This window comes from Ambystoma mexicanum, chromosome 4p, assembly GCF_040938575.1.
Source record: "Ambystoma mexicanum isolate Mex_15411 chromosome 4p, UKY_AmexF1_1, whole genome shotgun sequence".
Lineage (NCBI taxonomy): Eukaryota > Metazoa > Chordata > Amphibia > Caudata > Ambystomatidae > Ambystoma > Ambystoma mexicanum.
In genome coordinates, this window is record NC_090927.1 from 138,913,532 (window position 1) to 138,940,160 (window position 26,629).

General features: G+C 45.0%; 1 protein-coding gene across 1 annotated transcript in view; it reads right to left on the bottom strand.

Annotated features, from left to right (window-relative positions):
* LOC138453075 (adhesion G-protein coupled receptor F3-like) overlaps nucleotides 1-21,023 on the bottom strand; it is a 124,738-nt gene extending 103,715 nt beyond the window's left edge. The window contains exons 1-2 of the mRNA XM_069605581.1: nucleotides 20,856-21,023; nucleotides 2,468-3,829 (exon numbers count right to left, since the gene is read on the bottom strand). Of these exons, the coding sequence (XP_069461682.1) occupies nucleotides 2,468-3,829; nucleotides 20,856-21,020 (1,527 nt within the window). The 5' untranslated portion in view covers nucleotides 21,021-21,023. The remainder of the gene's footprint in view (nucleotides 1-2,467; nucleotides 3,830-20,855) is intronic.
* Between the last annotated feature and the right edge of the window lie 5,606 nt (nucleotides 21,024-26,629).

The window sequence follows — 26,629 nt, forward strand, 5'->3', positions numbered from 1 at the left end:
TGCTCAGTGATTTTATAGTGTTATAGAGAGAAACCCACACGGTTGAATCAAGGACAAATTGTTGGGACCCCACATAGTCCCTTTCCATGTGCATTATGTATAGCCTTGTATAACGCGCTTTTGGTGTCACAGGCACTTTTCACAGTTGGGAAAAAAACAACATTGAGCTAGATGGCATTGCCTCTTTAATGGAGTGAATCACTCATTTTGTTTAGAATGGCCTCGGAGCCAGTTGCGGGATCGCGTTATATTAACGACAGATGTTTCTTCCGAAATAATTTTCATCGAAAAAATTACTTCAAATTTTGTTTTTTACAAAATATATAGGGGTGGAAGGAAGGGGTTTAAAGTGGTGGGAAGGGGTTTGGGGTAGGGATAATAGTAGAGAGAAGGGAGGGGTTTAGGGGTGACCCCCAAAAGTGTTTTTATACATTCAATCTGTTTTTTCGAAGTGATTTCTTCTAAACAAATTATTTTTAAAAAACTGTTGTCGGTAAAGGGACATAGAACCCCAGTTGATAGCTATGTTATAATTAGTAATTAAATATTATATTTTTGAAGTCTATTTACACCGGTGCTAAATTAGTTACTATTTAGTCAAGGGGGGTGGGCTTACACTTTTGCTGCATGTTCATTATACTTTTATTATAATGCCTCATTATGAAGTGATTGCTGTTCAATTTCCGCTAAGTGCCCTGGGAGGGAGTGACACATCCTGTTTACTCTATTTGTTATAAACATTCTTTAATCATCATCAGTAATAAGACACATTTCAGATGTTTTGGACTACAACTCCCATCAGCCCTCTCCAGTACTGGCAACGGATGGAAAGCAAGCAAGTTGTAGGGGTCTACAACCTGCAGCTGATGCCTGGTTTAGAATGAGGTGTTCTTTTGCTTTGTGATGCTGTTTTAAATGTTCCACCATTAAATTGAAAAAGGCTGGGACAACTAGTTCTCCACGTTTATCCTAGTGCGTCATCAGAGCACTCCTCTCCAGTGTGTCAAATAGTGTCATATAGTAACAGCTGTAACTGATGTGCAGGGATCTCTTTTTGTTCCTGCCTACACTGCTGTGTTGATGTGTTCAGACCAGAGACATGAGCAGCGCATGTCACACAGAGGCACTGGACTATTGTGATATCTGACGAGTATCCATAAGATTTAAGTACCTCACAAATCTTACCTGGAGCCCATGCAATGAGTGTTTTCTACTTGCTCTTCCCCACTCCTTGAAACAGTAAACATGTTGAGAATGTACTGTGCATGGGCTGAGGACACCACCATCACTCTGCTACCACTAGTTCCCAAGAACATACAGGCACTGCTATGCTCGAACTGGCTCCCCTCACCGATGAGGAAACAAGGCACTATGAACAGCAGACGAACCTTCTGAAGCAGTGGTTGTCAAAACAAGCCAGGCAACAGTCTGTGATCAGTTATTTGTCCACACAAAAGTATTATGTTTGAATAATCATTTATCAGAGATTCTAACAATCTTGTCTTAACATCTAAATTTAAATCCTGAAAAATATACTATTTAATGCAGTGGGTACAATTTAAATTCACTTCAGAAAACAGGCACTCCTTATGTGTGATATATGACTCTAAAAGGTTGTTTCACTAAGAAGCTGCATTGCGTATATCTGCCTTACCCTTGACTTACTCCTGAGGACTTACTCCTGAGAGAGCTGTTCAAATCTCAATGAAGTTACCATGAACATCTCCAGGTTACACTTGACTTACTCCTGAGGGAGATATTTGAGTTCCAAAGAAGTTACTATCAGTATTTCTGGCTTACCTTTGATTTACTCCTGAAAGAGCTATTTGAGTCACAACGAAGATACTATGAGTATCACCAGTTTACCCGTGACTTACTCCTGAGGGAGTTATTAGAGTTTCTCTGGCTTACCTTCAATTGCTCCTGAGAAAGCTATTCAAGATTCACAAGAAGTTACTATGAGTGTTTCTGACTTACCCTTAACTTACTCTTGAAAGAGCTATTCATGTCGCAAAGAAGCTGCAATTAGTATCCCCTACTTACCATTGACGTACTCATAAGAGAGCTATTTGATTGACAAAGAAGTTATATGGGTATCTCTGGCTTAGCCTTGACTTACTCCTGAGATAGTTATTTCAGTCACAAAGAAGTTAGAATGAGTATTTTAGGCTTACCTTTCATTTACCACTAAGAGAGCTATTTGAGCCACAGTCAAATAACTATGAGTAGCTCTGAGGTTATGATGAGTAACTATGTCTTATGCCTGTTTCACTAGAAGTAAGTCAGGCGTAACTTCTTTGTGAATCGAAAAGCCCTCTCCAGGATCCACTCTTTCGATGCATGTAACATATTATCTTGTGGTTGAACTTTGATGTATTAGAATAATTAAGTTTAAACTTTGTTCTTTAAACATACTGGAGTCAAACCAGACCAATTATCATGAAGAAACCCAGGCTACTGTACATACCTGGAGTGGGTTCAGTAGGACGAATAAGTAGTTTAGTACGAGAGAGTTTCCGTTGGTAAGTAATGGGATCCCAATTGCCCACGTCAAGCCGAACTGTGGTGTGCAAAATACTACAGCTTTCACCAGCTTCTTAACCACCTCCTCATCCTCCCGGGCTGCGTCAGAAACAGATGGTCTCAGGAGTGTTCGAAGCACAATTACAAGCCCAAGGAAATTTCCTACTAGAATTATTATTGTTGGGATGGTAAATGCGTACGAGGCCCCAGAGGTACTGTCCAGCCAGCACACGTCCCTCTTCCGGTAACGGTGCATTGGGTAGAAATAAAGTAGTGTGGCGACAGAGATGGTAATAGGGCACGCATACCCTAGGATGATAGCGAGAGCTGTAAATTCTCTCTTGGTGACATGGTGGAACACAAAAACCAAGCGGCACACCAAGAAGAGGGTTTGGACCAGTGTCCAACAGAAGAAGGCGAGCAGGGAAAAATGAATGCAGAAGGTCAATGCAAAACAGTTGAGTTCAAATGCGTGTACTTGGATATTACTGGATACAAGGAAGCAGGCGTTGCTGAAGAGCAGGCAGAGAGAAATATTCAGTATAGCCACATGCCTGTAAGAAGCCATGAGGTTACCAGCGTTGCCTACGAGAATGGCTTGTAATGCAATGCACAGGACAAGGCACCCCATAGAGACAACCAGACCGACATTCGTTATTCGGCTGAGGATGGCGTCATTCACAGCATCAATCTGCGGCTCCGACATGGACATCAGGACTGCGTAGGAAGTGAGGTGAGCACAGATGCACTTTGAAACCCTATTGTTGACTTGCGTCACGCACCCGTCAGATGACCACCTCCCCAAGGTGGCATTCCAGAAAACACAGATGGCCGTTTCGTTACACCATTTGTCGCTGCATGTAAAGGTAATATTGATGTTGGCATTGTGATTTATTTCCGTGCCTAGCTTCATGACATTGGTCATAATTTTACTGTTGATGTTGTGGACTCTTCTTGGCCCATTATCGCCCTCATAGTCGCTTGGGAAGTTCGTGCCCAGGGTATGGAAAGACACTGACAAAAAGGTTGCCTTGCAGTTGGGAGCGAATGAGTGTCCAGGTAAGGAAACATTAACCTCGGGGGTGACCGCCATACTATTCCCATTGCTTGCTTCACTGCAGGGTCTCACCGAGCAATACATCTGTACATTGCTAGAGGAAACGTTGAATGGTTTTTGCATGGGTGCAAGGCTGCATAACAGGTCTTCCATAGACTGTAGCAACTGAGGGCCAAGCTTACTGTTCACCCTGGCCGCTGGCTCCCAAATCCTTTTGGCAAGCAGGTGGTTTGCAATAGTTATCACATTCTGAAATTAGAAAAAAAGGTTGTGTTAAAATGTAAGATTTCTACAAATGTATATATACATATATAGCTTTAGACATGGGTGTTCTTTGCAGTAAAACCCCCTTTAAATTTCTATGCATGTTCTTCAACAAATCGGTAACTACGGAATTGTGTTAGGAATGATGCGCCTCATTCCAAGTCGGCCGGTCCGGTAAAAAAGTGCTGGTATTGATGTATTCCAGCACATTACTGGACCGGTACACAGTGGCAGTTGCCCCAACCTGGAGGTCATTCCACAAAGCCTATGGAATGAGCACTTCTTTGTTGGAGCCAGTAGCCCCCCTGTTTTCCAAGATATGGCATAAATATAAGGGTGAGTGGCAAGGGGGGATTTGATATAAGCCTATTCTACATTCTTCCACGCCTAGCCAAGACACGTTGTGACCATTAAAAGATTAGGATTATCTGAAAAGCTACTAGGTATCTCCTAATAGGGGGACTCCAAAAAGTCCCAAACAAGGCCCTCACATTAAAATTTGAGAGGAAATACAGGGACTTTTTTCTATCTAACCCTGCCATGAGAGTCTGTTATGTCCATAGCTACTGCGTATGGGAAATTCATTCAGAAAGGAATCCTGAAATTCCTCTGGTTCTTGCATTGCTGCTGGAAGGGAAGATGACACCGCTTTTAGATAAAGAATAATGTCGTCCACATATAATGCCAATCTATGGGTGGACACTTTACAAGTTGTTTCCTTAAAACCAATATTGTTACAAAGATTCTGAGCTAAAGATTCAATCCCCATCGCAAAAATCAGTGGCCACAGGGAGCACCCCTGACAGGTACCACTGGTTATCAGAATTGATTAGAAAAGGTGGAATTGCATCTTATCTCAGTGCCTGGGACCTAGAAATTGTCAAAAATAGTTTTTGAAAACTTTGGGCTGTGGCTAAATGCCTCCACGACCAGTTGTATATATGTTCAGTTAATTCTGTCTAATGGTTCATGGTTAAGTAGCATTGAGTGCAAACCTTTGTCTTGCAGTCCTGCCCTGTTCTGTTAAGTTGATTGTCCGCCCAATATTGTCAAATGTATTTATATTGGTTCAAAGATGCAAGTGGTTTGGGTGTATAAGCATGTAGGGTATGAGTAATAGCTCTGAGATCGAGATCTTTCTACGTCTAGTCCTGTCTCCTGGAATGTCGTGCGTTGATGTGCACCCTGATGCCTGCGGGCATTGGCGAGTAATAAGCAAATGAATAAATACATGCATGAAACACTAGGATATTGGCATACATTTTGGCACATCAATTCAAAAGAGAAATGAACCTGTAGGAAGCACAGTTAGCAGCATCTATGCCAGGCTTCGTGATACGACTGTAGTTGACTCTGCCATTGATTGAGTAATGGAGCCGGGATTTTATAGTTGCCTGAACAACTTCTGCAAATATCTTATAGTATAGATTCAAGGAGCCATCTGTGCCAGGCCATTTATGGACTGTTGAGGCCTGGCCACCATTTTAACCTCCTCTTCTGAGAACGGGAGCTTCAGTTCCTCTTTCAGTAACTCAGGGGTTTATGTAACGATATGGAAGAAAGGTATGTATTTGTATTTGTATATTATTTTAATTATATATGTGTTTTGGCTTGCTGATCTTTCTCCCAAGAGAGCCTTCAATAAAGGTGCTCCAAGCTCCAATTTGCCATTCTCCTTATTTTGACTTTGACCTTGTATATCTTTCAATTCTGATATATAATTGTATTGAGTTTGTGCATTTATGTTGTAATACCTTGAATAAAATGATTGTTTGCTTTGAAGAATAGAATGGGTCATGTTACCCACATTGTCGCTTATCTTGCTTGCATAAAACTCTTGGTTCCCCTAGTATGAAGCAATTGAGCCACTAAGCGTGAAGATACTGAGTTACACACCGTTTGAACGTCAGAGTCACATCCTTCTCTATTGGAAAGCACTCTCACCTTGTGGCTGCTTGTAGTGCAACACCGAATGTTAGGAGAGTGTCATGGATTCTGAGCTGACAGAAGCACATCAACGTTTCAGCCAAGGTATTTAGGACACAAACGCCAGCTGCCTACATATGCATGTTATGTTATGTTATGGAATTTTGTACAGCGCATGCTCGCCCGAAGGCATCATGGCGCTAGAGAGGAAATGAGCCCATAGAACCAAGGCACAGAAGGGCCAGAGAGAAGAGAAGCTGAATCAAAGAAGAACAGTCTTTAAAGCTTTCTGGAAGATCAGATGATTAGACAGAAGTTTCACCGATTGTGGGAGGGCATTCCACAGCTGAGCTGCCACAATTGAGAATGCCCGTCGTGCCACCCTCGAAAGCCGAAAAAAGTGGGCACACAAAGCAAGCCAGAGGCCGCAGACCGCAGGGGGTGGTTTGGGACATAGTGTACAAACTTAGTGCGCATATACTCAGCTCCTTGATCATGAAAAGCATGGTGAACAATACACAGTGATTTGACTTGAATGTGCTGGGCTACGGGATGCCAATGCAAGGAGTGCAATACAGGGGTAATATGAGCCCCGTGGGGGACCCTGTTGCCAGCCGGGCTGCCATATTTTGAAGACGTTGTAAATGGCCTACCAGCCCCTTTGGCTGGGCAAGGTAAAGGGAGTTGCAATAATCTAACTTGCTCAAAATCATGGCGGCTATGACTGTGGATTGTAGAGTGACAGGAATCAGATGAAGTATCTTTCTAAAAGTTTTTTACTGAAAATGCCCAGCCTGGCAGACCGCAGATACCTGAGCAGCCATACAAAGATTGTCCGACATGATGACCCCAAGATTTTTCACTTTAGCAGAGGGCACCGAAAGTGGGCCCAGAGAACAGGGCCAGAAAGAAGAAATCCAGAGTGAAGGGTTTGGAGGGGAGCCCACCACCAACACCTCTGTTTGATCCCCATTCAATTTCAGCCAGTTTTGGCCCATCCACTCCCCCATGGCCGTAAGGCACTTGTGCAGGCACGCCGACACCTCAACCTGATCTAGATCGAGACGGATCAGAAGCTGGGTATCGTCGGCGTACCAGTAGGACCTGACGCCAAAGGAGCGGCTGAGGCGCACCAACAGGAAGATATAGATGTTAAAAAGAATGGGGGAAAGAGCAGACTCCTGAGGAACACCACAGATAAGGTGACAGGACTTAGATGTGAAAGGAGGGAGAGAAAGAGTTTGAGGCTTATCAGCCAAGAAAGAAACAAACCAAGCCAGTGCCTGACCCGAGACACCAATCTGGCTCAGACGGGAGAGCAGAGTGGCATGGTCGACGGTGTCCAAGGCCGCTGACAGATCTAAAAGAATCAGGGCTTCGACACTCCCACTGTCCACCAGCCTGGCCATGTCATCCTGGACAGAGACAAGGACACACTCCATGCCTTCTTCCTGGACGAAAACCAGACTGGGCCGGGTCAAGGAAGTTGAACGTTTCAAGAAAAGAAGAGAGGATAGGGGAGACCAGTGATTCCAGAAGCTTCATCAGAAACGGGAGAAGAGAGATAGGTCATAAATTGGAAGGCATAGCAGGATCCAGTGAGGGATTCTTCAGCAAAGGGATGACCAGGGCAGCCTTAAGTTCAGAGGGCATAAGCCCAGACTGGCAAGAGATGTTAACAGCCACTGTGATTTCACTAAGGAGGTCAGCTGAGACCTCCTTCATCACTCCCAGTGGCAGCAGGTCTGAGGGGGCGCAGGACTTGATCCTAAACATAGCGTTATGGACCACATCCTCGGAGAAAAGAGGGAAAGAAGACAGCCTGAGACCATGACTGTGTGAATTTATGCTCAAAGGCGGATTAATAGTCAATGAACCGTAGGCCGCCGGGGGGAGGCTCTCTGCAATATTGGCATGAATGGTCGCTTGTATGAACATTTCAGAAAAGGAGTCACATAGCTCTTGGGTCGGTCCAATGCTAGGGACACATTTGGAGTCAGAGGATAGGGACTTATTCACAGTAAAGAGTGGCTTAGGCTGATTTAAGGCAGTCTCAATTTCTTTAGTGAAATAGGATTTCTTTGCCATTAAAATGGCCCTTCAATAGGCAGATAGGGAAGCCCTATACTTAAGTCTATCAATAGGGTCATATTTAGAATGTCATTTAGCTCCAATTTCCTCAGCCCCAAATGGACAGATCTCAACTGGTCTGAGAACCATGGCTCAGAGGGAAGCCTGCGTGGTTGATATTAGTGCAGAAGGGAACTTCATTAGCAGCGGTCAGGAAAAAGCTAGTTAAAAGAGTAAAACACGGCCCAATAGCCACCTCACATTATTCCTTCACAGATAAGAAAAGATTCTGTAAATTGACTGACTGCCAACAGCGCCGCCAGACCCACTCAGGTAGGGTCTTTGATAATCCAGGGATGCGCCGGACTACACAAGTGACCAGATAGTGATCAGTCCAGGTCATAGGCTCAACCGATTGGATAGAGAGCGAGGCTATGTTAGCAAAAACAACATCCAGTGTGTTTCCCAGCTTGTGGGTGGGTCCCACCACCTGCTGAGGCAGATCTAGATCCCTCAAGCTGTCACAGAACAAATATAGGGAAGCCGCCCTAGGTGCGTGTGTCAAATTCAAGTCACCTAGTGTCATTAGGTTAGGATACTTGGTTTGAAGATCAGCTATAAGATCAACCAGGGGTTTCAATAAACCAGCATAGGGACCCATGGGAAAATAGATGACCATAATGTGACATACTTGGGGAAATGACACATCTGAGCAGTAGAGACTCCATATATATTTCGTGTATGTGAGCAGCACAGCTGAGTCCATCGAAGATCAAATCAAAAAATGACGGCTACCCCGCCACCATACTGAGGTGGCGGCTTATCAAGATGAATAATCTTGTAACCATCCGGGGTGGCCTGGGCGAGGACCGGCGCCGAGCACTCCTGGAGCCAGGTATCTGTAAGGACCAGCAGTGCCGGGCGGTGGTCAGATAACAAATAGGACACCTCAGCAGCGTGTGCCATGAGCGAGCGAGTATTAAACAATAATTGGGGAAAGGTGGATATGTTGGAATCAGAAGATGGACAGTGATTCCCCTCAGTTGTAGGTTCTACTGGCCAAATTCCCTGCTATCCGTGAGGGAAGCTACAGCAGGCAGGAGATAGAGAAATAAGCAAGCTCCTGGTATAACATAGGATTCCGGCCTCACCGGCGGTCGCACGGATGGGCACAGACGGGCTTGACTTTGGTGTGCTGGCGGCGTGCCCGCTGAACCCATCCCGTGCGCGGAAGGCCAGATTGACACATAAATGCTGGTTGAGCGAGGGAAGTGAGCAAGAGGCCGCCCTCTTGCCGACAAACAAAGAGGACTGCCCGAATGCAGCATTCTCAGAAATATAATATCACAGGAGCATTTACACTCCGTAGTTCAACCACTTTCCACACTTCAAGCAATGGGATATTCACAATGTTAAAACAACACAATGTTTCACAATAGTAAAAGCAACAAGAGCGGCTTTAAAATGGCAAGCTCAGGGAGCAGCCTCACCTCTCTAGCGCGACCCACACCGCTCCGGTGCTAAATGCCGGTCGAGCGAGGGGAGTGAGCAAGAGCCCGCCCCCTTACCGACAAAGAAAGAGGACAGCCCGAATGCGGCGTCCTCAGAAATAAAATATCACAGGAGCAGTTACGCTCCATAGTTCAGTCACTCTCCACACTTCAAGCAATGGGATATTCACAATGTTAAAACAAAACAATGTTTCATAATAGTAAAAGCAACAAGAGCGGCTTTAAAATGGCAAGCTCAGGGAGCAGTCTCACCTATGCATACATTTCTGTGACCAGCATGAGCCATTGGCGATGCGAGAGAATGTAAATGGAGGCAAAACCATCCTGCTGTTCCATGCAGGACTGACCTTCATTCAGACACACACAGCGAGCCTGGTGCTTTCCATGATGAATCTGTGGATGTCGTCCCTTTTCCCTTAGAGGGAGATCTTTCCAATGGGGCCAGGGCAGTGCGTCCACAGTACAACAATCACACTGGGGGTTATGCATGAGGGGATGATCACATGGGAGGGGAAGCCCCTTATGGGATTAGGGACGAACATCCCCTGAGAACGTGGTATTCCTCTGCTTTATTTGATCCTCCCCTTTTTCCCCAAGCCACATTCTCCTTCCCTCTTTCTAACCAGTGACAATACCAGTTTTTGTAAGGTTTACCAATTTAGTATGTTAGACCTGACTAGCAGACCTGAAAATACAAATTGCTAAACAAATTGACTGAATACAAGTACATGAAGAAGCAGATTACCAGAGTAGAAGATCACTCCAGACAACCAGAGTGAACGATCTAGTCTCACACGGCATTTGATTGGTCAAAGAAAATACAAAATAGCAGAGGGAAGCCAACATGGAGCGAGCCATCCTCCTACGAAGAAACCTGAGAGATGCCGTCCAGGTGAACAGGGGACCACAGCAGGAGATGCTGTGCACGGACGCAAACGGGTGCACTAAGGTAGTCCAGGGAGAAGGAGCTACTTCATATGCTGCCCGAACAGCCCTCAGTTTGTTCTGAAGTCCAGCAAGCTACTGGAAAGCAAGAGCGCAGCTTGAGAAGGGAGTAGCGACTTGCGGAGGAGCCACCGACAAGAAGAAGAACCTGAATGTGGCTGGAGATGGAAGATCCAGCCGGGGAAGAGAGATTCTCTGATGGAGATGTCAGTCTAGAAAAATTGATACCTCTCATGATTGACGGCAAACGTATTTTGGTGGCCGTGGGCCAACCGTCTCATGCACGATATGATTGACATATAGGTTTCCGAGTTTACCAATGAACGACCATTTTGATGTAACAAGGATCACCATTTTGTTTTCTAACAATTGCTCATTGCTTTCTGTTCTTATTGCTTTGCAGCACATTTTCTGCTTACACTGCTCGACTGTTAAACATTGTTGTCTGAACGTGAAAGGACAAGGCCGCAGGGCCGCGAGGCTAACAAGAGTTCGTTGAAACACAACGTAGGCAGCGCCAGGAAAGAATGCCCGGCTCCCTCCCGAATGTAGCCTTGAAGCAGAGCTGCAGGGCATTTAATCATTTCACAGCTGCCAGCCAGTCTCGTTATATGGTAAAATATGCTAGAATAAAGCAGCTAAAAGCTTGAATTATGCTCTTCTTACGGCCCCCCTTTTACTGAGCCCTGTAGAGCGTGTCGGCTCCCAGGACACGAATAGCACCTCATAGATAGCAAGGTCTGGAATATGACTCTTCCCCCGTATGTAGCTCGCTTCCAAGAACAGAAGCACTGTGTTCTGTTCAACAACTAAAAGATGCCTCCGCACTTGCAAATTGCACATTTTTACTAGAATAGATATTTGAAGGTGTCATAATTGTCGAAAGTGTCCATCATCACACCGAGTTCAAAGAAACCGAATAAAGGGGGGTGTTAAACATGTCATAGCTGATTGTATGATATGCATTTTGTATATATGTGACTGATGTACGTAATTCACTCTCTTGCATCCCTCGAAGTCTAGAGATACACGTCGCGGGGCATGAGACTGAGTTGGCCAACTGAGACTATTTGCTTTGCAATAAACCCTAGCTTTGGGAATACAACCTTGTGTCTGGTGTATCTATCGTGTGTGCTGACTTGCCTTGTTTCCATAGACGTAAGGGACCCCTAGGGGCCCCTTTCAAGATGGTGCCCGAATAGGGTTCCATCGCATACGTTGTAATTGAGTCAAGGCGGAGAACGGCGAGGACGGGACGATCGAGCCGGGATCAAGAGGTGTTCGGGGCGCACTGTAGAAGTGATGAGAGATTCCTTTGCAGATCTGCACACATCTGATCCCTGATCGACGTACCCGGCTAGAGAACAAGGAGGCGAGGGTCCCGAAATGAGGCGGAAGCCAAGAAACGCAGACACGACGTCATTGGTTGCGTCCGTATACAGACAACTTGTGTCCGGAAGGTCAAATTGATTTATCAGGTGAGTCATTCCCCAATTCAAAGTAATCCTGATATTGGTTGAGAATTGACTTTGCAAAATCAAACGCCCTAGGTAAGGTTGATTAACCAGGGGGAAGTTTGAAACATGCCTGGGGTATTGTCCACCCTAGCAGGGTTTTTCCGCTGTGGTAGACAATCTTTGGAAGATGGCCAAATTGCACCACCTGGGGGAACGCCAGCATATGAGATGTATGTGAAGTATGGAGTGGGTGCAACAATATTCTGTGAGACTTGGCATAGGCAATTCAGAAAGCAACAAGACCATCAGTGGCCGATTAATGGTAGCTTTGAGATAGCGAGAATAGATAACTTGGAAAGGGTGTTGATAAGAAAGAAAGCGCGTCCTGCAGCATTTGATATCGTATAAGAGAAGGGAAGCAATGCTCCGATTTAGAAGTAGATCGAAGCATGCGCGCAGGCATAAATCGAAAGGTGAAGTAGCGGAAGAAAAGGAAGAGGAGGAGTGGACTAAGAGTCTAAGGTCAGGTAGACATGACCAGTTGAATATAGAAAAAATATATCCACAACGAGAATTGCACATAGCAGATGAATTGATAGAAAACATATTGATCCATACAAAACAAGGCCCAAGATCAGAAGCAAGGCCAAACACGTCAGTAACTATTGCCCAAACCCCGCCCGGAGCTCAAACTCTCCCTCCTGTAGTTCAAGCCCTCCAACAGCCACAGACCGCGCACGTAACACTTCCTATTAGCCAACCAGGCCCACAGCAGACACTCCCCGCTTCTGTTGTCCCATCCGCACCTCCCGCCTTAGATACAGATTCAGTATCGTCCGTCCCTCCCAGGGGTAAATTGAAACCACGGGGGCTAGAGGCTGGAATGAACAAAGTAGATGCACGAGGGTAACTCGCAGTGCGATCAGCAAAGAAAGGAAGGTGGAATTGCAGCAACAGGCAGAAATGTATATAGACGGGAATGATGGAACGGCAGCATTGGCTTCGATGTATGACTTCCGAAGAAGCGACGAAAGACAGGTAGTGTTGGAATGCATGGGTGAATATTTGGTGGAGAGATGGAAACAGTTAATTGGGAAATTACTACCGCAGCGATTGTTGGATTTGAATGCATTAGCACGCTGTAGGGAGAGGGATGAAGAAGCGAGAGAACATGTATATGGACTTTTTGAACTTAAAAATGAATTAGATAATGATTATGCCGAAATGTTTACTGCACCTGGGTACAGGGGTAAGGATATCGGGAGACATAGAAAGGAAGCTGTAGAGCCGTATATACAACAACGACATTCAATGTCGTCAGTACAGAGGGGCGACAAGTTGAAAGTATGTATAAGAGAAGCGTTTAGATGGATGTCGGATCCCAGTATTCCACAATGGAGATACATGAGATATTTGATGAATATTCCATACCCATGAAAAGAAAAGCACTGCAGTCGATGGCTGAACATTTACTAGACAAAGATATAAAAAACGACAAGGCCAGCCCACCTGAAATAATGGCAGTATATAAGAGATCACTAGAGCGAGGGACAGGAGAAACAGCCCTATCGCTTGATCTGGGAATATTGTTGCACATGAGAGAAGGGGGAGGGACAGTAAGTGGGGCATTTTCTATGAGAGAGGTCCCACCTACCTTTGTGCCCTAAGTAGAGGTTCCCGCAACGGGCAATGTAGCGGCGCAGCTAACACCAGCCCATTATACCGCCCAATATGTACATATCCCCTTTTCCAGACAGGAGGTGAACAACATAAAGCAGACGATTCCCGATATAAGAAAGAATCCTGCAGGGTGCTACGAGGAAGTAGAGTCCTGCCTGCAATCATCCGTGCTTACAATGGGTGATATTGACCTGATATTCCCAGTGATCCTGCCAACAGACATATGAAAGCAAATAAGAAAAGTGGATGACATAACGACCTTTGGCACCACATGGGCGGACTTGATAATAGAGGACAGGAATAAAGAGGTTGGAGGAACACCGGGAGCGAACCTAGTAGCATTACCAGCATGCATAGTACATAAAATAAAAGAAATTGTCCCAGAGAAAAGAATTCAATGGGACAAATTGACTGCATGTGTACAAGGCAAGGATGAGTTAGCTACAGATTATTTTAATAGGTTTGAAGAAGTATTTACAGACTTCAGTGGGCAGGATGTGAGCTCGGAAGCGGGGAAGAGGTTATTTAAGGGGTTAAAACTTCCAATCCAGAACCTAATAATGACATCAGAGAGTGCATGGCAAGCAAAAACGCTTGGCGAAGTATTACAGATGGCCCAATATTATGAGAACAGAGTGACTGCGGAGAAAAAAAAAGAGGAGAAGGATAGGGTAAATCTGAAAACACAGGTGCTACTACAGCAAGTAGCAAGACATAATAGAGGGAGAGGGAATGCACAAGGAAGGAGTAATTCGAATATGCATGGGGGACCAGTGGGACCAAATCAGTGTGCGTATTGTAAGGAGGAAGGACACAGGCGAGCGCAATGTCCACATCTGCAGAATAGAAATGGGTCTGGTCAGAGGAGACAGCACAAAGGGCACCAAGGAGCGAATGGTCCAAATACGAATAGTATGCAGCAGCACCACAATAATGGAGGTAATCAAAACCAAGCCCAAAACCAAAGTACCCCTAACCAGAGTCAGGGACAGCAAAACCAACAGTATGGAAACCAGAGTGGGGGAAATAGAGGGAAGAGTGGGAATGTTTTCGATACACAGCCAAACACTTATTACAGTAATAGTAATGATTACACATCGGACAATGTGTTATTTCCCCAATAGGACAGCCCAGGACAGGGTTCGGAACCAGTGTCTATTCCTGTGAATCAGAGAGGACCCTACGTAGAAATGAGAGCCGGGAATGAGGAGCACCGCTTCCTTGTAGATACAGGAGCGCAAAGTGTTCAATAGACCATCACTTGGTTCCGGATATACCACTGTCAGGACAAAAGAATGTTTCCGTAGGGTTCGCAGGTACACCAGTCATAAACCCAGTGTCCCAACCAGTCCCAGTTACGATAGGACCATTCACTGTACATTGTCCTTTCCTTTTAACAGAACATTGTAGGGAGAACGTGTTGGGATTAAATTTGTTGAAAAAGTTAGGTTCCGTTATACATTGCATGGCAGACGGGGTGTTCCTAACGATTTGGCCACAAGATGCACCTATGTCAGAATTCATGTCTGAAACTTTACCAGGAGAACTAAGTAAAGTGCCAACCTGAATATGGGCAATGCATGATAATGATGTAGGATGCTTGAAAATAGAGCCAGTAAAGATCATTTTGAAAGAGGGTGTTACACTACTGCGAATTCCCCAATACAGAATGTCGACTGAAGGTGAGAAAGGATTGAAGAGTATTGTTACAGATTTGGTGAAATTAGGTGTGATTGAAGAAATTACAGGCAGTACATGCAAAAGCCCGATTCTTCCAGTTTATAAAAAAGGAGGCAATGAAGTACCATACCGTTTTATAATTAATTTGCTCGCATTAAACAAGGTAAATAGATCCACAATTTCCTTTAGTGCCAGATGTCACTACAATATTGACAATGATACCTGTTTCAGCAGACTATTTTAGTGTACTTGAGCTGAAAAACGCGTTCTTCAGCATTCCATTGTACAAGGACAGCAGTTATTTGTTTGCGTTCACATTAGGAGGACGATCATTTACATTCACGCGGATTCCGCAAGGTTACACGGAAAGTCTGAGTATTTACAGTAGAGCATTGAAAGAGCAGCTAGACATGCTAGAATTACCAGTGGGTTGCGTACTCTTGCAATACATAGACGATCTATTGTTAGCTGCTGACACAGAGGAGATTTGTAAAGAAAGCACTGTATTACTACTATCACACCTAGCGGCACATGGCCATAAAGCTAGTTTGACGAAATTTCAATATAATCGAAAGGAGGTAGCTTATTTGGGCTACCTACTTTCGAAAGAGGGGAGAAGGCTAACGCCAGAACACATAGAAAGTATTTCTTGTATGCCTATTCCAAAGACACAGAATGGAGTCAGAGCCATAATAGGCATGGCTTCATATTGCCGACAATGGATCGGTAATTTTGCGTTAATTGTGAAACCGATGGTGAATTTGACTAGAAAGGATGCGGTTATGCCTTTACAGTGGGATGAGGAATGTCAGAGAGCGTTTAATCAATTGAAAACTGCATTATGTTCTGCTCCAATTTTGGGCACACCACATTATGAAAAGGTTTTTAGACTGTTTTTGTGTGAAAGTGAAGGATGTGCATTGGCGGTTTTGACACAGGAACAAGGTGGAAGAAATAGGCCGTGCAGCTATTTTTCTTCTGCGCTGGACCCTGTAGCGCCTGTAGGCAGGTTTATTCGTGTCTTTATAGTGTTTTATTTGGGGTGTACAGTGTTTCAGCAGTAGCTTTCCTCCTTTGTGGTTTGTTTTAAATATATACCATTTAAAAAAAATGTTATTGAATAATCCTCTACCTGCATACCTCAGTACTGAAATCGGTAGTGTGCTAAATGATAGCGGTGCCTGGCAAATGGTGGGAGCAAATGAACAGTTTCTGGCAAAATCTGGCATTTGTTGGATCAAAATGGCTTAGAATGTGAGAACCTGGTGTATGGTGGTAGTGCTCAGGTGGGCTTGACCGTTAACTGCGTTCTAGCGCGAGCCTTGGTGGCCCTTAATATTATTATTATTATGGTATTTATAGAGCGCTGACCTAGCTATCGAGAAGCAACAGAGCACTTTACAGAGGTATACAACAATACAGATGCACAACAGAGCGCTTTACAGGGATATACAACAGTCAGTGCGGATGCATTGACGGAGCGCTTTACAGAGGTATACAGAAGTATACAACAGTACAGATGCATAACAGAGCACTTTCCAGAGGTAACAGCAGAACAGAAGGGGTAGGATACAGAGGGGCACAGAAGAGGGGTACAGCTGTACAGGATGGCAGGGAGGAGAGGTGGGGACAGCGTCTAGCAAGTAGCATGGTGGCAACATGATGGACTAGGTTTTGAGGTGGAGAGACTTCTTGAAGAGGTGGGTCTTGAGTTCTTATCTGAATTGTAGGAGCGTGGTAGAAAATCTGATGCTGATGGGGAGGAGTTTCCATAGTTTTGGGGCATAGGCAGGGAAGGCTCGTTTTCTGTCCCTTTTGTTTTTGCAGCAGCAGATTTGAAGTCTGCATGTGACCTGACTTCTGGTAGTGCACTGTCCACCGGAGATTCAGAATTTCTCTGCAAGGTAGCTGGGTGACTTGAGGGCGATTCCCTTATAGATGATACAGCAATACTTGAAGGTGATGTGTGCATGCAGTGAGAAACAGTGAAGGCCAATGAAGGCCGGGATGACGAGGTCTTATATGGCTAGACCCTTGATGAGGCATGTGGCCATGTGTGGTACACTTCTCAGGGGCACACAGGTGGACAATGGACAGCCTTCGAGGAGGACATTGCCTCCATCCAGGGTGGGATTGGACCAGTGCTTGAATGGTGGATCTAAAGCTGTCCGGAGGGAGGAGGGGCTTGACTTTCCACAGGAGGGAGAGCTAATACCAGGCTGTCTCACTTTTCTTAGCTATGTGTGTCTTGATGGAGAGGTGTTTGTTGATTCACCTGAGAGACTTGGCGCAGGAGGTGAGCTCGGGTGTGAAGCACTCAAGGTTCATGGTTGATAGCCAGGTCTGGATGTCTGGGTGTTTGGTGTTGTTGGTGAGGAGTAGGAATTCAGTCTTGGAGGGGTTGAGCTTCAAGTATGCACTGGACTTCCAAGACTGGATCAGCGAGAGGCAGGGTTTCAGCCTATGGATGTCCTTGATGGAGTCAATCTTGAGGTATAGCTGTGTGTCATAGGCGTATTGGTGGAAATTATGTGTGGCTAGGAGGCTCTCAGCGGCTCTTTGTATAGAGCTAGAAGAATTCCCTCTTAAGAAACTGCTGGTGGTTGATGAGGTAGGACTTGAAGCAGCATAGCACAAGGTTGCTGATCCCCATGTGCTGATGTAGAGTGTCAGTGAGTGCCTGGGGTTCACTGTGTCGAAAGCAGCTGAGAGGTCGATTAGAACCAGGAGGCAAGGGTGGACATCATCAAGGATGTTGAGGCCGTTGTTGACCACCTGTATGGTTGTCGTCTCCATGCTGCATCTGCATCTGAACCTGGATTGGTATGTACGGAGGAGATTGTAGGTGTTATACTGTTGCTGCAGTTGCGCGGCTACCGCTTTCTCAGTGATCTTACCTAGGCAGGGAAGATGGGTGATGGGTCGATAGTTACCTAGGTTTTCAGGATCCAGACTGGGCTTCTTTAGTAGAGGGAAGATTTGTCCAGTTTTTAGGGTCAATGGGAAGGTGCCTTTAGTTAGGGAGCTAATGATGATCTCCAGGCAGGGAAGGAGAGCTTCTGTGGTGAGGGTCTTCAGGGTGGATGCTGGGAGGATGTTGTGTCTACGTTTGGTGGCTTGGAGGGTGGCCAGGGCTTCTAGCAGGTCCTCTGTAGAGAGTATCTTGAATGTTGCCCAGGGCATGGAGATTTCACGAGGAGGGACGTGAGGTGGGTCTGTGGATGCAGAGCTGGTTTCTATGTGCTGGCAAATCTTGCTGATTTTGACAATCAAAAAGGTGTTGATGGCGGTGGATTTTTTGATGGTGTGTAGTATGGTAGGGTCGGGTTGTGGGTTGACGCAGTGCTTGACTGCTTCAAAGAGAGCTCTGTTTTTTTCTCGGCTTCTGCTATAGTGTTGTAATAGTAGGAGGCTTTGACTGCATTGATTAGTTGTTAGCAGGTTGCTCGGAGTTCCCCGAGGAGCGGCAGGTCGGATATGGTCCTGGAGCGGTGCTAGGTTTTCTCTTGTCTCTCGATTACTCTTTTGTTGAGGTTGAGTTCTTGTGTGTACCAGGGTGCTGAGGGTTTTGGTTTGCAGGTGCGTTGTTTCAGAGGTGCGTGTCGGTCGATAGAGGCTGAGAGGGTGGCATTGTTCGGTCTACAAGGTAGAGGTTGGTGAGATATCTCGCGAAGGTTTGTCTGATAGGTTGTCTGATAGGTTTATGCTGGGAGTGCTTGACTGGCGTGGTGTGCAAGATTTTGAAAGACCCGGCCAGGTAGTCATACCTGTCAAGCGGGAGAGGAGAGCTATAGTGGAGGGAAGGCAGTGTGGTGATGATTAGGTTGATTATGTTCCCTTTCTCGTGCATTGGCTCTTTCGTGTGCTGTGTGAGGCTGATGGTGTTGAGAAGGCCAAGGAGGGCTTCCAACATTGGTTTGGTGGCATTATTGCCGGGAGGTTGAAGTCCCCTACGAAGATGTTGGCGTGTGTTAAGGACACGGTGGTGACCAGGTTGGTGAAGTCCCAGAGGATGGAGGTATTGGGTTTGGGCCTCTATAGAGGAGATGGAATGGAAGGTGATTGTGTTCTTTGGAGAAAGCAGGAAGTGGCAGTTGAAGACTTCGAAAGGGCCAATATTGTTGACATCAAGTCCGGTGGAGAGCTACAAAGTCTCTTGTGGACGACTGTCATGCCTCCGCCTGTCTTGATTGGCCGGTCTCTGTGCTGGATGCTCTAGGTGTCAGGGACAAGGACATCTAGGATGTGAGTGGAGGTGGGTTGCAGCCAGGCCTTGAAAATGAAAATGGCGTCAAGGTCTTGTGTAGTGATGAGGTTGGTGATGTCTGCTGCATGAGTGATAACTGAGCGGACGTTGGGGAGCATCAGTTTCCGTGTTGTGGATGATGAGGTGGTGTTGATGGGCTTGAGGCAGATGTGGGTGAGGTTGCTGCAACTGGTAGTTCATGCCTTATAGGATGGGCAATGACGTTGGCGTTGCCTGGTGATGCTAGGGATGGCCTGTGGGGCCAGAGGGAGAAAACACATGTTGGTGTGAGCTTACCTGTTGTCTGAGCAGGTGTTTGCGCCTCTGGTCTAAACAGGTCCAAACAGGAATTGCCCTTTTTTCATATGCTCTTCAGTTTGGATGCCTGGGTGAGAGACACCCTTGATCAAAGAGTCAGGAAGGGAAGAGGCAGGGCTAAGAAGGTGGGTGGGGCTTAGGCTACGTGACCTAGACCCACTTTCACCTGCTCTCCAACTGCAAAGGAAAAGAGGCTAAATGCTTCAGGCTCTTGGCGAGAGCTTGGGTTTGTTAACAGCCCATCATTGGAGGCGGCAGACTTTGTGGTTCCCCCGTCCACAACCCAGCCGAGTGAGGTTGCTAATAACTGTTCTGCTAGATTATGTGAGTACCAGAGCAAATAATGCCATTGCATGGCAAATGATGGTAGAACCTTGGTGCATGACGGCAAGAGCAGGAAAAGGAAGGTAGCACTTGGGCATATGAGTGAATCAATTTGCTGTGCTTTTTATTTTTATTTTGAAGGGAAGCACGCTTCCTACAAACTGCAATTAAATACGTGTGAAACAGTACAGGTACATAGTCCCTTTACTATTTCCAGCAAACAGAAGCCGCCTGGCAGGGTGGACGTGGTGAGTATATAAATGGGGTTTTGGTTGTGGGATGGTGGAGGGACTGCTGTGGTGGGTATGATGGCTGGCGGGACACAAGTGGGAGTAGCTGGTTGGGGGGAGGAGGAGACGTGCCCCAGAGCACCGGCGAAGAAAGATGATGGCCCGGTGAGAGGCTCTGCAGGCCGGCATGGAACGTAGGTGTTCACTGCCGGATAACGCCTGTGTTCCATGACTCCCGTTTGGCAAGCCCCCGCCCCCTGAGTGCTAATGTATTATTAATAATAATAGTAAACTTGACAGGCACATTTATCCCACATTACAATACAACTCGTTGTACTAGTTTCCTAACTAATACAATTGTTAGTGGGCAATGTCAGCATTCATACCTGCCCACACATGTTAATTGTATCTTTATATGTCAAATAACTTGGGATAATTGACACTGTAAATGTTCTTTGTAAATTTCAAATAAATATGTGAATATAAAAAAAAGCATTCATACCTGCGACCTATAGATTGCAGACATATGTGGCAGATGTTTGAGTCCAATGCTCTCTCTTGCCAGCTTTGTAGTTGTGTATTATTTTGCCACCATTCTGGTAGGAACATGATTTTTAGACTTACCGAGGAGACACCGATGCTAAAGTTAAGGTTTGAAAGGACTGCATTTTGGGTGATGTTTCCTAGGATGTCCAGGATGAGGGGAACTTCACTTTGCGGAATGTCTTTGCCATCCATGTTGGAGATGTAGAGCAGAACATCATTGATAACTCCAATCATGTCGCTCATGTTCTTTGCCTTTATTGATACAGGGTGAAGAGGAGACATAAACATAATGAATTAGATGCGGGGTTCACTTCTGCGGAAAGATTCGGCACTTACCCATGTTAACCCTTGAAACAATCATGACTACGTGCACTTTTTCGATTATTCCATCTCCTTTTCCCATCTGATTTCAATGTTAGCCTACCATAACATGCTGCTTCTATGTCTTCCCTCACTTCACCCACTTTGAAAGTACTTATTCAAACTTTTCTCTGACATATCCACATATATAACACCAGACCATCAAATAAATGTCCTTCTCCAACTGGTATCAGACAGTTTCGTTTATTTGTTGCAACTAGCTAGTGACACCTTAGATAAAGAGAATTGTTTGCTTAACTTTTTACAAGCACAGTTGGAATCTTTAAATAAAAGTTCCCAAGCAGTGATAAGCATTACTCGTCTACAAGCAGTTCACATATTCTCTCGAGACAATCAGTAAACAGTTTATAACATATTTTCTGACTGTTTACTCTGCTAATTTGCATTTTTGTCATGTTCTCTATTCATGAAAACTGCAAAAATGAACTATAAATTTGGATTACTTGTCAAAGATTCTTGTCTATCGCCTTTTGTATTGAAACTACATTTCTGTAGCCTTTTACACTATTCCAGGAGGGAGAGGAAGGGCAGCAGTGCTTCCTCCTGGAATGCCATGGCCACCACCATGACCAGAAAAGATTTCATCTTTGCCCACTGTCAGCAGTCCCATCCAGAGTCCTATGTCACCACTCCAGGCTTCATTGTTGCACCCCTTGACCATGGCCTAAGAGGGGATATTTTAGGAGCAAGCAGAACCCCATTAAAAGTATTTCTGTCCATGCTAGAGCCTCGAATGTCGTGGGGCACCCCTCTGCCCTATCTCTCCCCTTGCATCTAGTGGATCACCACAGCGCAAGGATTCTTGCCAACGCCTGTGAAATGACGTTTGGGGTCTGCCCTCTCAGGCCCCCACTGTTTTCCTCTAATGCGTCCTTTAAACCTCCTCCCCACTGTAACTGAAAATGCATGCTGGCACAAATGTTGAGGCATTTGTATGGTGGAGGGGATGGGAGACAGCAGAAATGCAAATTGCGTTCCACCCCTCTGCCATACAAATGATTGAAAATGGGGCCTGGCGCCTTCCATTGACGTTCCACCCCAATTATAGCATGAGCTCCTTAGGGTGTAATTTTGAACTGAGCAGTGCGGAAATTGAAAGCAATCAATTGGTGTTACACTTTGATGCTCTGCATCTGCTTATCTTAGTACCGTTCTGAGGCATATGAGGGCAACCAAACGAAGATAGCATCTCCCCTTTGCTGCCCTTCTCCCTCTCGGAAGAGCACTTGGTTTTACACCTGCATGAAATGTTCATGCAGGCATAAAACTAAAGATTCCAATGGGATACACCTTGGTTTAGCACCTGTAAATGACCAGCTGGATTCTGTATATCGCCATTTTAAAACACGGGCTGCAAAGTGGCAGGAGCTCATGTTAATCAAATTCATAATCTAGTGGCGGGAAGTCGTTACATGTTGACATACACGTTAGATGCTCCCTGCTGCCAAATTTTCGTCATTTACACAGTGGAGTGAAAAAGTAAAGGGAAACGGCGGTGTACACATGTGTATGCCACCTTTTGCCCTACACGTTTGCACTCTGCCATGCAAAGTGACCAAGCGCTGCCTGGCATGGCTGTCTGCAAACAGCCCTCTTAGTGACAGCTTCACAAAAAACCAGGCATCTAAACAAACCTCAGAGCATACATTCATTTTACACAGGGAGTCTGAGAAACACACAGATTACCAAATGCACAAGGGTGACCTGTGCATTGCCAGGGTGATGTGTGCTAATGCAAATGATGTTCTTCCGTGCACCACCTGGGTGTATTTTTGTCTGTGCATAATGTATGTATAGGCTCGCACCCACGTGGGTAATGGGGGTTGCATTTCACTTTAACAGGCCCATAAATCCTGTCATTGTGAAATGTACAATGAAACTCCATTCCTATCTTTGTGCAAAGGATAGAAGTACACAAAGGACATCAGCGGTTCATGACTTTGCTGTCCCAAGTTTAAAATCATTGCTCATTCCACTTTAACTGTTATTATTAATAATATTATTATTATTATGGTATTTATTGAGCGTGGACCTAGCTTCGAGAGACAACAGAGTGCTTTACAGAGGTAGACACCAATACAGCTGCATAACCGAGCGCTTTTCAGTGGTAATAACAGAACAGATTTACAGCGGGCGGTAGGATACAGAGGGGGTGAAAGTGCAAGCAGGAGCGTGTGAAGACTTTCATTACTTTTACTCATATTTGGGAAGGTCATCCTTTCCCCCGCTCTCTGATGACAGACAGGTAAATATGGGATTTAGGGCCACTACCCCTCTCTCCTGTCCAACATTGTAAAAATCAAGAGTATTGTCTATTGAGGCACCCAGGCTGCCCTTATTTAAGGCAAGTACATTGGAAATAGGTAACAGTGGACACACGTATTTAGGGCAACATAGAACATAAAGGTATGCGTACATTGATCACAACTTAATTAACACAGAATATAGATTTCTGATGTAGAATATAGGTTAGCAAAAGATAGCCATTGTATTACAGATAGCTACAGGCCTAAAGGCTCCATGGGTATTTAAGAGTACTGAGCAGACAGAAAAGGTGCTGTGTGCAACTCAAGAAAGGGAGTGTCTGGGTAGAAGCCAAGGTACCGTGAGATGGCAGAAACAAATAACAGAATATTTGGTTTTCAACAGTATGACTCATAAATCGAAACTGGAATACAGCCAAAAGTTAGATTAGCAGGGCAAGAGGGCCTTGGAACACAATGTACTAGAAGTCAGCAAAATAAATGCGTCATTTGCTAAATCTGTTCTGTCCAAGTTTTAAAGGTTGCAACATATATCTCGTGGTTCAGTGAAATTTGCATAGGAAATCATGTGTTTCAGGAAGTTTGGATGTCCAATGAAAAATAAGTGATATTTTGACGTTTCAGTAAATTGGCCGATGAAACCACATTGAAATGTAAGGTTCATGTTAGCATAAATTATTGCATAATTTGTTGTCATGAATAAAACTGTGATGTGTGCAGTACAAAGATGCGATTTCCTTTTTCAACTGTAAAGAAGCAGTGATTAAACAAATTCACTCACAGCTGGCTTCCTGTTTCCCTCTCTTCCATGATATATGTCTCCAAGAAGTGGCTGACTGCAGAAGGGTATGTCGGGGAGCAACACAAGGAGTAAACTGTCCCATTTAGCAATATAGGATGTGCTTTTCCATGCGGTGGAACCCCCTCATCTGTCCCTTCATTGTGCAACTGCGCATCTATAGTCACAAATAGAGATCCGCCCAGGACGGAGGTCTTTCTCACATCTCCTGCAGTGACTTGACCTCTTTTAACCCCCTCCCCAAGTAAAATGAGGCGTCCCCTTCACTTGAAGTTTCATGGTTCCAACCTCAACTGATTTGAGAGCTTCATTAGATTGGCCTAATTCATTGCCAACATTTTTTTGTTTGCAGTGTTTATTTTTTCCTTTTTAAAGACTTTAAAAGATTTATTTCCAAGACCCTCTAGTAATTTTAAGATGACAAGCTTCTTTGAAAGTCCTCCTATTTATGTGTGGCTACTCCTTAAAACGTGTACATAACATGCAGGGGTCGAGTCCTAAAATAAAAGTGGAGTGACTCATTAACATACAAATTGAATGTGCCGTCACCGGAAATTAGCATATGAAGGTGCGCTCTGGGGGGACTTTTTCCACCGGTGTGTACCCTCGACTTGAGCCCAGATACCATGTAGAAGATGGAGGCAGAAGTAGCGGGAAAGGTGAAAACTGAACTTTCGTTATTATGGAAGGACCAGGGTTGATGACCGGTTTCATGCAGAGACCGACCTCAGCGTGGGAATTTGCAGAGAGAAACTTGGGCAGTTTAAAAAAATATATTGGGCAGTGAAAGATTGAAAACAAAATAAAAGAATGAGAAGTGTGGGGGCCAAAAGGGGCAAGGTTGCATTATATGGGGGATGCCTCTATTAAAGGTCTTCAAATAAAGACATGGCCAAAACATTCATATTTATGTAGTTTTTCCAAGCAAGGTCATATCGAAATGCCATTCTCAAAATGGTCAACACCTGTGATATCCTCAGAGCTGTTGGGGACTTTCCTTGGTTAGCTCCAGTTGGAGTTTACTGTTATTTAAAGCAATTGGGTGAGTGAAAACTAACACTATTCACAAGCCAAGGGCAATCTGTAAAAAGGGGATACAAAATTAAAGAAAATCACAAATCTGCAGTATATGCATACCTTAATGAGAGAGAAGGAATTATTGTTACCTCTTCAAATGTCAATATATCAGAAGGAAAGAAAATGATCCTGTGCAAAACAAATCTACAATTTTATAGAGATATAGAAAATTGTGTTGACAATTCCTGTTGGACCTATGTGTTTCACAACTCTCTTCCAACAGCCCATATCCACCATCACCACTCATCGCCAACTACACTGCCCACCAGCAACAGCAACATCCTGGGCACTGCATCGCAGCAAACTCACACACTTCACCATAGATCCCATCAGCACTCCATCATCCACAGCAGGAAAAAATTATGGTTGGCAACCTCCCTCAGCAATCATCCACATAGCAGACATTGATGACCTCACCAACCACCTGCGCCAGCGACTTTGCAAGAACATTAGTCAACACATCACTCACTTCCGGCAACTTCCCGGCAGAATTCAAAATATCCTCCATCAAGCCCCTGCTCAAAATGTCCTACCTCGATCCTCTTGTCCTGACCAATTGCAAGCCCACCTCAAACAACCGATATATAGATAAATTAACCAACTGAACAGCATACTCATAACTATGCCTTTTCTTAGATTCCAACCAGATCTTTGACCACACCCAATCTGGCTTCAGATCCGTAGGAGGAACAGAACCCTGCCCAGTCTCCATTTGGGATGGATCTTAAAAGATGCACAGCCTCGGAAGACTGCAATGCCCTAATAGTACTTGAGCGCTTAGCAGTATTCTACACCATGACTAATCCATCCTCACTGACAGACTTAAGACAATCGGCATCAGTGACTCAGCTCTGAATTGGACTTCCACCTTTCTCTCCAACAGATAGCAAATAGTACACATGCCTCCATTCTCCTCAGTTCCCCGCCCAGTCGCCCTAGGGGCACCGCAAGGCACCTCACTCTCACCACCCCTACCTGTGCCCCCTTCACACACTCATCCAATTCCATGGTCTATAGTGCTATAATTATGCAGATGACACCCAAATCATCTTGAGAATCCCCAAGGGCCACACTTCTACCTCCTCAAATTTATCAACTTGTCGCTCATAAATTGAACACTGGATGATGGACAACCACCACCTACTCAATCCTGGAAAAACCAAGATCATGCTCTGCAGAAAGACTGTCCTCTAACCTCAACCCTCCCCCTGGCCACCTCATAGGGCCATCCTCCCACTACCTCCAACACAGTAAAATATCTCTGATGTATTATGGATGCAGACCTAATCCTATTGCATCACATCAACTCTGTGATGAAATGCTGTTTCATA